General features: G+C 33.0%; 1 protein-coding gene across 8 annotated transcripts in view; it reads left to right on the top strand.

Moving 5' to 3' along the window:
- LOC148650471 (teneurin-2-like) overlaps positions 1-13,167 on the top strand; it is a 413,744-nt gene that overhangs the window by 107,724 nt on the left and 292,853 nt on the right. For all 8 annotated transcript variants that reach the window (XM_088604296.1, XM_088604299.1, XM_088604298.1 and 5 more), the window contains one exon: positions 4,749-5,021. In XM_088604296.1, coding sequence (XP_088460422.1) covers positions 4,749-5,021 — 273 coding nt within the window. The remainder of the gene's footprint in view (positions 1-4,748; positions 5,022-13,167) is intronic.

A 13,167-nucleotide genomic window follows, 5' to 3' on the forward strand; every position in this document is an offset into this window, starting at 1 on the left:
TGCCTGTCAGTCTAATTTCTTGAGCTTTTGACATGTCGAATGGCTGTAGGAAGTGAGAAATGAATGTGTGAGATGCAGATCTGATTAAATTGTCAATGGTTCTCAAGTGCATTTCTTTTTGACGGTGTTTTGTGATTTTCCATTTTTCTAATGGACAAACAGCCTTGCTTAATCTTGCTCTGTATTTCATGTGGCATAATATGTAAAATAGGCAGACTTTTTTTTCCAGTAGGAATAAGAGAATATGAGATGAAAGTCTACCGTTTGCATCTCAGATCATTCAGAGCAGTAGGGGGCGGACATCTGTTTAGCAAGAATATTGACGAAAGGAAACATAGCTAAATGAAAACTGAATCAATCAGAGAGCTGAAAACTAGTGTTTGGGCTCATCATTAAAGGGAGCTTATAGTGAGTGAAGTCTCAGAAGGAATTAGAAAAAACAATAGATGTCTGAAATGAAGAAGGGGAAGATTTGTGGATTTTTGCTAAAGGCAGTTTCCATCAAGGGACTATTATATGAACAGTGTGGGTTAAAAAAAGTAGCCATTAGCCTGTCTAAAAAGAACTTAATAAATGAATGAAAAGAAACTTGTGCAAAAAGTGGCTCGGGTAATTTTAAAGTTTTCTAACTGAAACATCAACCTTCCTTTTACTGTGACCTGCTTCATAGTTAAGTTACCAGGTACAGGATGAGAGCACTGTGCAGAGCCCAAGACAAAACCTTTCAGACTTCCTTATTATCCTTCCTATAATTGTTCTTAAAAATTCAATCTCCTCTTCATTAATTTGGACTTACGTTATCCCCTGTTTAAAAAGCTGAAGAAGCAATAGACAGTACAGTATATACTGCACCTGTGGGCTATTATAGTCCCTTCCATTGATATATGAGTCTTGCTCACGATATACTAGATGATTGAAATATTTGAATATTACCCAAGATTTCCCACAGTCCTTTCTATAAAAATGCGCAAAGAGAGGGAATTAGATAAGAATCCACAAAAGAGGGTAATACTTCATTAAATGTATTGGAATTATAGGTTTGATTTCACAGTCTGTCTCTCTCACCTGTATAACTCAGTGCAAGCTTCTGAGAATAAAAAGATGATTTTTTTTTATTAATGGGTATCTATCTTTAGAATGAATCTTTTTTATTACATTTTTGTCAGAAGATATTCAACTAGAGTGTGAAGAATTCATCTTTTAGTATTTTGTTTTATTACGGTACAATATGCTCTTCTTTGTAGTTCCAGTAGGAAAGATTTTATCGACAAATTCAGCTTGTCTTTTTGTCCATGGGTATTTCTGCCACCCCTTTCAGACACAGAATTGCAAAGAACGAAATAGTAAGAAGAATATCTCCCTGGTTTCTGGCTAACATTTTACATTTTTTCAGATTTATGCTGAAAAGAAAATTGTTCCTTCTGATATGTCTATAGTATACCCCTTTCTTCTGAAAAAATCATTATATTTATAAAGATATTTAAATATGATGCATAATAAATAAAGTATTTCTTAGAACCATAAAAAGCAGTCTTTAAAACCCACAGTACGCTTTTGTAAAACCTTTATTTATTATCAGTAAGTAAAAGTAATTTTTTTTTTTTTTTGGGTTGGATTTAAATTTGAGTCATATGTCAAGTGATAAATCACTGGCCTTGTAAAGAAACATGATGATGAATTCTGGTCTTAATTCTTACAATCACAGAGAATCCTAAATTCACTTCACTTGTTTGAACTGTCCTTCTTCATGATAAGCAATGGGATATGGCTTAACATAGTTATTATACTGCGTTTTTTTTTCAAGAATAAGTTATCTTTCTTCACTTCATGTTCATTCTCCATTGGAGTAATGTAAGGCCACAGTAGCCTTACTGTACCTTAACATTCAACCCTTAAAATAATTTTTGCAAATTGTAAATATAATATTTGGAATATTTACCTTCATTCAAGACCTTATATACTGTATATATAAATTACTTTCATCCTTTATTTAACTGGTTAAGTCAGTTAAGAACAATTTTAAGACCTCTTAAATACATCAGGATATTTGGTAGAGCAATTTGAGTGAAATAAATCAAGTGTGCTACAGTACATCAATGTCTCTATATAGGATCTGAACCAGTGACCCTCCAGTCTGGAGGTCTGAACCCTAACCACTTCTCCTCGACACAAATGAGGTATCCTAACTTGTAGACCACTTAATGGCATGGACCTAGTTCACTGTGTATACTCAAGCAAATATTGATCTCAAATGTTGTCCTACATTCTTTCCCTTTCCTGGCCTTATAGTTCATTCAATTAGGTATTCATTATGCTACTTCAAGACACCAATGTCACTTAATATTCTGAGTATTTTGCTGATATATTTTAATCACAATACATAATCTGATTTAGTATTTTGGCTCAGGTACAGTAATCATATTCATACGGCTGTTGACAAGTTTGCAGCAATTCAGGAAATTCGTGACCAGCATCATATCATTTTTTTTTTACATCTCAGATGTAATTGATTTCACACAGTATTTTTCTTTTTTCTGCAATAATTACAGAGTCATACCATGTTCTTGCTTATCCTAGCTCTAGCGAAGCTTGCCCCAATTGGCCTCAATTTCCTTCTCTCATGTATGCAGCATAAATAATCCAAACAAGTTTCCAGTGTAATAAATTGGGGGAATACTCAATTATGTATTAAAATCTAAAATAGAGCATTCATATTTTTATGCAAAACCAATTTATATGTGTATACTGTATATAGTAGGGTGGTGAGTAAAGTTCAGACCACAACACAAGTGATGAAAAATAACTGATACCAGTGCTTTTAAAATACAGAACACTCAGAAGTTTCCTTTTGTTCATTATTCTCCTGCACCAGAAATATGGTGTGAAGTCAGTAGCAAATTTTTTATCTGTATTAAAATAAGATTATGTTGTCCTTGAATTTAGATTCCTTGTGTGCAGTACACAAAAACACAAAGAAAAAAAAAGAATTGTCCATTTGAATGTTGTCAAGATAGATTTTACTTTGGAGCAATGGGAGCGGTGTCTCATTTTCTGAAATTGGAGATTAATAACTTTCTAAGCACCCTTGAGTGTATTTACAATAATACATATACAATATAATACATAAATATGATAGAGGGAATTTAAAGAGAAATAAAAAATAAAATAAAAAAGATTGTTGAAAGAACCAAAGCTGTGTATTTTAAAATATGCAAACAACATTTAATGTACATACAGTATATTTATACAAGCATTGTATTTTTTATTGTATGTAAATTTAAAGATTATTTCTGTATATTAAAAATTCTAGTGAATAGGTATTTTGAAACTCCAGAAATAAAACACTGAACCCAGCACAAATGCTGTCATTCCAATGGCTGTAAGTAAAGTACAGTAAGACAGTTTGAAGCAGTTTTAATTTTTATTATATTTGTACACGGATTTGTACATTAATCAAAATTGAAGTACAGTAATTTGTTTGATTTTTATTATGAGTTCATATTCCCATAATAAAGATTCTCCCAAACTGTTAATTAAATGAATGCCTATTTTGGCTGATTGTTAGAGATTGCAACAACAAAACTGGTTTAATTAGTAAAAAATAAATGTGTTGTTTCTTTCCCCTAAATTGTTTTTTTTTTCTCGTCTTAAATTTAATTGAACTTTCAATGTGCTTTATTGATTTCCTTTGGAGTAGTTTAATTCTGATTATTTTTGACCATTCCATGATATTTGTTTTGTCAATGACATCTGACATTATATTTTAGCAGTGTATAATTTATAAAATGATTTGTAAATGGAATAAAATATTCAGGTAAGCCTAAATATTACAAGTTAATCTTACCTTTTTCTTCAAATTAATATATCACATTACTTGTGACTGAGGCATAATACTTTCTTTACTAATCTTGTCATCGAGCTTTATTTTAAAACCATAAAAAGGCATTTCCTTTGGTAATTTAGTTCTTGGTTGTAGAATGTAGACAAACCAGGATAAGTGTTTTGATTTGTAATCTCTCTTGAACATTATTCTTTCCAAGTACGTATTCCTCCACCTCCTTATTTTCATTAGTGTCTCCTACAACTGTCTTTCACAGACTCTGAGCTTTAATCCATTTATTTGCAGCCAAACACTGGTTTTAAATCTAAATTTTACTGTATTGTTGTGGGGTGTAAAGTTTTGAAAGATCTGGCTGTGAAATGTTAGGTTGGTTTTAAAAGCAGGTAGATAAGGTAATTGATGTAACTCTGTTTTTCAATATAATCTACTCTATTCAGTATTTCAGGAGAGAACAATTAAGATCAACAATTAACTGCTGTTCCATAGATTAACAGATAGTACTGCAGCACTTTCTCCCATAGTCTTTAACAATAACCCTTCTCATGTACAACTCATTATTATTTGATTCCTTTAAGGGGGGTTTGAGACAATCATGAAGTGATAACTGAACTTTTGTTCTTATATGTCAAATCAGATGTTGGCAAAAGTTGTTCCTGTTCTGTAGATCAGGAGGGAACTTGCATTATTAATGCGGTGAGGATGAATAAAAGACAAAACTAACAAGTTTTTTTTTTCCAGAATGTCCCTAACTGAATAAAGAACTGAACACATGACATATTTACCTCAGTTGGGTCAGACAGAAGATCCCAGTGTAAAACAATTGTTATAAGAGAAACAACGAAAGTCATGGAGTGTTTTACAGAAAAACGCGTTCATGCCATTTTTCCCTCCTCCTGTGGTGTTGCAGGGAGTTTTACTCTGGCTGAACTGGGAATATGCGAGCCCACCCCTCACCAGAGCGGCTACTGTTCAGACATCGGACTGCTGCATCGCGGCTATTCGTTGAGCGTGGGCTCCGATGCCGATTCAGACACCGAGGGGGCCATGTCTCCAGAGCACGCCATCCGGCTGTGGGGCAGGGGGATTAAATCCCGTCGTAGCTCCGGACTTTCCAGTCGGGAGAACTCGGCCCTGACCTTGACCGACTCTGAAAATGAGAACAAGTCCGACGACGAATCAGGTACGTCGATTCTACAGCACCACGCCCACAAAGACGTATCCCAGCTCTGGTCCCCCATTTACCCAGCAGTAGCCACAGGCAAATTCTCATCAGGTTTGCAGGACAGTATTAAGCACACCTTCCCAAGAGCTAACGTACAGTAGCAACAAGGGTTCATGCTTGTTCAGGCTAAGTAAGTGGATTTTGTTTTGGATCTACTTGTTTTAGTGTGGGGAAAAAATCAATGCGTCTCTCATTAAGGCCCTTATTCTGATGGCTTCAGTGCCCCCCAGCTTTGAAAATTATTCACTATTATGAAGAAAAAAATTTTTCAATAACACCTTTCATTTAAAAATACATAACGTATTTTCTGCTGTCGATAATTTGTCTGCAGGGATATACTTGCAAAAGGGTGTGCTGTTGGTTAGACATATTGATGAAGTTGAGAATCGAAATACATCTGTACACATTTAACTTGAAATTTTATAATCTCATAAATATTCAACATAATATATAAGGCTGAATTGTGCCGAGTAGAATGACTCTTCAACATCAGATTAAAACATACTTATAAAATTTGAAATAATAATTAGCAAAAAACATGCAAATAAAATATGTTACATAAATGTAAAGGGTTATGTCTTTACTTTTATAGTACTGCCAGTTTACTAATGTATTTTAAAAAATTTTCAGATAATGAGCATTATTATTTAGGTTACAACAATCATCATTTTGCTCTATGCAGTTTATTTCATGGTTATGTGCTTAGGAATGTATTTTAAACCTTGATTTGTAGAAAATTATTAAACTCATGATTATTTTAGCTTTCATATTCATTTTAGCTTTCATATTGACTTAACCCTGTTGCCATTTTGAAAGAAAAAAAGTTTTAATTCATTGAAATCAGAAATCTTAACAACTTTAAATCCTTTAACCAAGTGATTGTGAAGCTGTGAACAGCGGCATCAGGGGTACTGTATTTGACAGTTACAATTTATCCAAGTATTCAACAGATCAACACATGAGAAAACACCTCCTAAAAAGGCTTTTTTTTCAAACTGTAAACTGATAATTGCATTTTTAGCTAATTGCTCTACAAATCATTCAAACTCGACCTCTTTTTGTACTTTGCAATACATAACATATTAAAGTGTGTGAAGGTTTTGCAACATTTTGTCATCTAATGTAACACAAGAAAGAATACAATCCCTGGATGGAGGTATTGCCCCATTTAACTGCAATATTTAGGAATAATAATATATATGCTTAAAATATTAAGCAGAGGCATTGTTAGTAATGAATATTATTTATTGCTTAAGACTACTTTGAAGCTATTGGAGATTGTGTGTAACAAATGCCTTTAACAAATAGGAAATATTACCATATAATATTATATATTATTATATTATTAAATATATTATATAATATATATTATGTATAATCACATATTATTATTATTATTATTATTATTATTATTATTATTATTATTATTATTATTATTATTGTTGTTGTTGTTGTTGTTGTTATACCATAATATTATTTGTTTACATTGTTAAATGATCAATGATTCATTACACTATATACTGTACTGTATATATAGCTTAAAAGACAAAAATAAAATGACTAATAAAACACTTTAATTTTTAGGAAATATATTTATACATTAGATGGTATAAATGGTGTTGACATTTGCTTTGTTGTAAAATATATTCTACTAAATTTGGAATACTTTATATGCATCCACAACTCTTGAAATTACCATATTTAAGTTGGATCAACAGGCAAACACCTTGCTTAGCTGGATACTTAGCTGCAAACTTTGTTGGTAGGAATTGTACTTCTTGTTGATGTAAAGGCGGTTAGATACATTAAATATGAAATTAAATCGATTTTTGCTTATAAATTGCTATTCCATGCTTCTCAATTCACAAATGTTACAATACAAGGATGTTGCTGTACCAAAATAGAATGAATAAAAACACAGTGCGTACTAAGGCACAGAAAAATAAATAAAAAAGAGAGAACAGTTTTTGGCTGAGTTGGAATATTTGGAATAGAGGAGGGAAGAAAATTCCAGAGCTTGGGTGGGTAAAAAACAGCTCAGTCTCCCATGGTTTGCAACCTGGTGTTGTTTATAGGTTATTATTAGGTGCAGTAGGAGTAACAGTGAATCATCAGAATCACTCATCTATTTTTGTTTCTAATACTTGTTGAACTTCTGTGGTGTTATGGTAATTAGGGATGCAATTATCATTTAATGAATTATTTGATTAAAATCTTTCTATTTTACTGCAGGAGTTTGCAAATATATACAATACGATTTGTTTGACAAGAAATACTTGCTGGTTGATTATTTACAGTATGTATATTAATTACATATATGATACACAGTATAGTATATTGAACCATTATTTTCAGAGCAATCTGCATACATTCATGTACAGTATATAAAATGTAAAAGAAAATGACAGTTGTTACAGACTGCTGGACAGCTCTCTGCCAGTCCAGCATTCTGTACATTTAATTATTCATTCTTCTCATGTGTCTAGATACATGATGTACATGATTGACATAGATCACTCAGCAGTTTGCTGGTGGACAGTTGCTGGAAAAAACAAATGAGAATATGAAAATTCAATTTATGTAGCAGAATCCCATTTATTCTTGAGTCGATAAAACTCAAAAGAGAGGCAGACATCAATAATGTTTTGAAAGGATCTAAATGGTACTTTCTGGAAAACAGTTTATATGTGAAAATGAATAACTAACCACAAAAAGTTTGCTTTTTATTCAGGATAAAAAAGATTAAGGAGATTAGGATTAAGATTTCTAAAAGACCAACATAAAATATGAAATAATATGAACAATTTCACTCTCTAGTACTCAATTATTAGATTGTTACATAGTTGTAGGTGAATGTTTATGATATACATTACCATGTGTGTATTAAATCATGATACTCATAAATTAAAAGCAACACTGTACAAAATGAAGAACTATGATACATGTAGAAATCATAAATTAGGAAAGATTCATTGGGGGATTTTACATTCTGTATGTTCTAATATTATGTGTACACATAATACACATTTTATATACACAGGAATATATTTTTTTAATATAAAACATTTTCGTATATACAGAATTTTCATCTTTAAAAGCAGGATTTTAGTTTCCTTTAATATGATGATAAAACTTCTTCAATCCTAAGTAAATCCTTCTCTTTAATACTTGTGAATCTTTGAAGTGCATTAAAACCATCGGACCCTGTATTGTCTAAATGATTATTTTACTCATGGGTGTCTGGTTAAAATGACTCTGAGACAGCAGTAATATTAAAACTAGTCTATGTTCTGTAACGAAATAGCTGATAAAACTGAAACTACAAAATTAATTGCAGAGTCTTGGTTGGTGTTCATATTTCTACTGTTACTGTACAGCTATGGTTAAAAATAATTTTAAGATTTCATCATTTGAATTTATTGTATTTGAGATTATCCTGCTGAAGAGACATTACATTATTAGTCTTCATTTTGTCTTAATTTTGATTTGGCAAATTTGACAATATTTACATATTGAGATATAGTATCTAAAAGCATACCTATGTCCATACAGTGTATATACTGTACAGTGTATATGCAACGATTCTCAGATTTTATTATATTTGAACTGCCCTGCTAGCACAGAAAATCCTGTACTGAAGGTACTGAATAAAAACAGTAATATACTCAAAATTGATTGAAATGATTTTTGAAGGTTGAGATCTCTGTCTTACTTTTTTAATTTTCATTTTAGTAGTGTAGTTTCACAATTTTCTAGTCCAGCACATAAAGTAGATATGTGAATGGTGGCATTAGACATTAAGTAAACATTTGCACTATGCATACAAAATTACACAATATATAAGTTACAGACAGACACACACACTCTGAAAATCTCCTGTTTTATTTATGTGCTGTCTAAAATATCTCATTTTTAAACTTCTTTGGCTGGAATACAGGTTGTTGACAGTTGGTGTCCCTTTCTATCATTGCTCTGAAAGGAAGGTTTTTTTTTTTCTGACTTCTTTCTGACATGTCCATTGTTGTTTCAAGAGATTATGTGACATTGTTAAGAATCTCTCCAGGTATTTTTATGTTCCCATTTTCAGAGCTGATTGACTCTGAGTTGTGGTGCCATGGGATGTGCCATTATTCATGAAGTATTTTTTAAAAAATTGGCTATTATGAACAAACACTTCTTTGAGACGCGTTCAAAATAGCAATGCTTGTGCATGTACTGTACGTATTTTACTATTTGCTTTGAGTGGTGTTGCTCTTTCTGTAGTCGGTAGAAAGTAAGTGTGAAGAGTACACTTGGGTGAGTGCGATTAAGCATCTGTATACAAGCAAGTCTTTCAGAGTTTTATCGAAACCTGCCCACAGTGCAGCATCACATTTTGATTTAAGGAGGTAAATCGGTATAATCAAGAGCAAAGATTTCAAACACATCATTTAATGGCAGAAAGACTTTTTCTGATTGTGCAGGCTTTGCTTTTATGACATACCGGGGTCATCTTATAAACTGCATAATAGGATTTAGGAGCTTGCAGATTCCTCCACAGATGTATTTCAGAACATGCAAACAGCTGTCAATATTTCATGAACCTTGTGAGGTTTTGCAAGGTCACTTCAGATTGCATGTACTGTTTGTGAGTCAGGGCTTTAACTCTGCAGGCGTTTCTTCTCTTGGCATTTTCTAAAATTCTACTCCTAAAAATGAATATTGGAGTACGAGTGTCAGCACGTGTCTCTGGATTTTCAGGAACAGTATTCTGCTGTTTTTTTGTACTATTTGCGAATGTGCTGAATATATTTAAATGTTTCTTATAAATTCTCTTATCTTACTAGACTAAGATAGAGCTGGACAAAGCTTTACTGTATATTTTTTATATACAGTAGAGTAATTTGCCAAGGGCTAATGTACAGTTTTCCTTTATTTCCCTCTTACATTCTCCACATTCCGAAAAAAAACAAAACGTTTTTTTAATATTAGGGCCCTCCTTGGATTAGCATCAGAAGCTATAGAAATGTTTGCACCTATCACAATCCATGGCATTGTTTTCTGTTTTCCTTTAGTACAGAGCCCTTGAAGGGCGAATGTGTTTTGATCAACAGCCAACATTAGATTATTTGTCTGGTTTCATTTTTGTGTTGCATGCTGTCTCTCAGAGAACATGTTTCATTTTATGTTGTACTCTGTAAAATATTCCGTAGCTGTAATTCACCACAGCCCATTAAAATCATATGTAAAACATGTTCTTTATACAGTATGTAGTATGTAATAATTTTCCAAAATATGCTAAATAAAAAAAGATGGAATATTGAGATTAATTTTATTTTCTTTTGTTTAAAGGTATGTCCAATATGACATAAATAGAATAGCTGCACCTATACAGAGCAACGTTTTTGGGGTTTTGTGCTAATATACTAACTTTTTTGCATTTTTTAATTAGTGTTTCTGCCAATATCTAGTTTAGTGTTTACCCATAGACACTTTCTGTCCAACACTCCTCCTGTCAAACTAATAATAGAAAAATCTTTGCTTGATTTCTTCTAACCCTGGAACTAAGTATTGCCTCAGGAGAGGACTCCTTTTCTTTTCGGACCATGTCACATTATAGCCTGCTTCAACCTTCGACCTCAGCCCTGCCGGTAGTCTGACAAGATATGGAGCAAAGAGACTTAGCTTTCCACACACAATGCTTCTGCCCGAATCTCTAACCCCCAGTGCTGCAAATTAACCAGCGTGGGTGAGAGAGATCATAAAGAAAGGATAGACAACTGGATTTGCTCCAGCTCAGTCTCACAAGGGTTAGTCCGAAAAAAAAAGGAAATATATATACAGTATATGCACACATGCTGCATGCCGCATTGTATGACACCTTACTGTATTTATGTGTATTATTTTTACAGATACACAGATCACAGCTGCTTTGTATTAAGTTCTGATAGAAATGTCAATATTTATTCCTGTCACAGCTCATACTTTTTATAGAATTGTTCAAATTTTTTTGTTCACAACCTGAGATTATATTTTATGCTGTGGCAAGACTTTATATTCTGTTTTTGCTTGTTTGTTTCCATATGCGAGGTCACTGTTGGCTCAATGTTTAAATATCTTTTCCATATTCATGTTATTTTATTGTTTATTAGTCATGAATGAGTGCATTTTCATTTGACCTGATTTTAAAATAAAGTCATGTATAGTATTACATACAAATATGTACAAAATCTTAAATATGCCATTGACTGATGTGTCAACTGACATGTCCAACATTTTTATTATTTCTTGTGTTGAACGGCACTTAATAGTTGCCTAGGAGATCATATGCAGATCTTTATAAAAATACCGTGAATCCTTTACTGACTAAAGCAAAATTCTCTAAAGCTAAATACTCTTCAGAATATCTATGTACTTTTTCATCAGCTTGGAAACATTTTGTTAAAATTATAAAAGACACAGTAAATTGTCCACTGAAGAAGAGGGAAAAAAAGAAACTAGCTTTTCCACATGATGTGATCCCTGCAATGACTAAGGCTCTTGAAGTTGGTGAAGCAGTACCAGGCATCCTATGGTGTGAGCACTGTTTATCTGAGTCTCATCCAATGGTCCTGCACTTTGTTTTTTTTTTACTTTGCAAAGTTTCCTGCTGAGCACATTGGCTTTCTTTGCTGTCACCTCAAATACTGTAATAATAATAATAATTGCTTACACTTATATAGCACTTTTCTGGACACTCCATTTAAAGCGCTTTACAGGTAATAGGGACTCCCCTCCACCACTACCAATGTACAGCATCCACCTGGATGATGTGACGGCAGCTATAGTGCGCCAGAACACTCCCCACACATCAGCTATCAGTGGGGAGGAGAGCAGAGTAATGAAGCCAATTCATAGATGGGGATTATTAGGAGGCCATGATTGGTAAGGGCCAATGGGAAATTTGGCCAGGACACCAGGGTTACACCCCTACTATAGTTAATCGTCTTCCTTTTGATCTGCAATGTAGAAACCTCTTGCATTGACAGTCAAGACCTCTTGCAGTGCCAGTATTGGTGTTTAAATTGTTCTCTCCTGTCTCTGCCATTTTTTGTCTTGTAGGCTATGTGTTTTGGTGTTTGTTGGATATAGTACCTTTCTGCCTTTTTATGCAATGTATTCCAAAGTTATACTGTACAGTACTTTTCTCTCTTGTTTATGAATCTCTCATGAGATGAATTAGGGCTAGAAATAATCTCTTAACCTGTTTTATTCTGATCACTAACAAATCAGTGTTTATTTATGATATATTGGAATGTGTTTCATAACAAGGGTCTGCAGCCCTAGCTAGTCCAGGAGAGCAGCAGTCCAATTTAAGGTCACCCTAAAAATCACTGTTTTTAAACACAAGTTATTGATCAACTACTGTAAGTACTTTGTTAAATTAAGGAAAAGCTGGTGCTTTAGGGTTTAAGGGCATTCTAATGTTTGCTCCAGATGATCTTTAAATTATTTAGTTTAACAAATCACCTCATTAACTGGTCACAATTAAATCAATCTAGGTCATTAGAAACAGTTACCTACAGTATAAAAGTTAAATAGAAAACCATCTTTTATATATGAGACTGTTTTCGCTTTTTATGTAGAAATAGAAAAGTACCTTTACAGTTCTTGATCTTTTGAAGTCCAAACCTAGATTACATTCAGGACTGACTGGTCAGATACAGTACAAAGCTGTAATGATAGCACCCTCTATTGACTTCCTCACAAAATGGAAGAGCCACTAAAGGCACACCATTTAAGTATAGAAACATCTGCTACAAGGTAATTCAATGTGGAGTGTGACTTCTCAAGCTAATTCGAAAAATTTGTGTTGCATTGTTAATGGGATTTGAGCCAGACTGCTTTGGTGTAAATCCAGTATGCTTATCCAGAAACTTGAGACAGCCCCTTGTACTGCATTTTAGTCTTATTAGCTAAGATGAAACCCTTGTCAATAAGCCTTATTCATGTTTTTTTTTACCTTTTTGTAAGTGTGATCTCATCTTTCTTCTTAGCCATTATAAAAATAGGAACGAAAAAAAAAACAGCACTAAACAAATCTTATGAAAAATGCCACCTTTTCAGAAAATCGGCTAATTAGGTG

Source organism: Lepisosteus platostomus, chromosome 13 (genome assembly GCF_059453375.1).
Source record: "Lepisosteus platostomus isolate fLepPlt1 chromosome 13, fLepPlt1.hap1, whole genome shotgun sequence".
Lineage (NCBI taxonomy): Eukaryota > Metazoa > Chordata > Actinopteri > Semionotiformes > Lepisosteidae > Lepisosteus > Lepisosteus platostomus.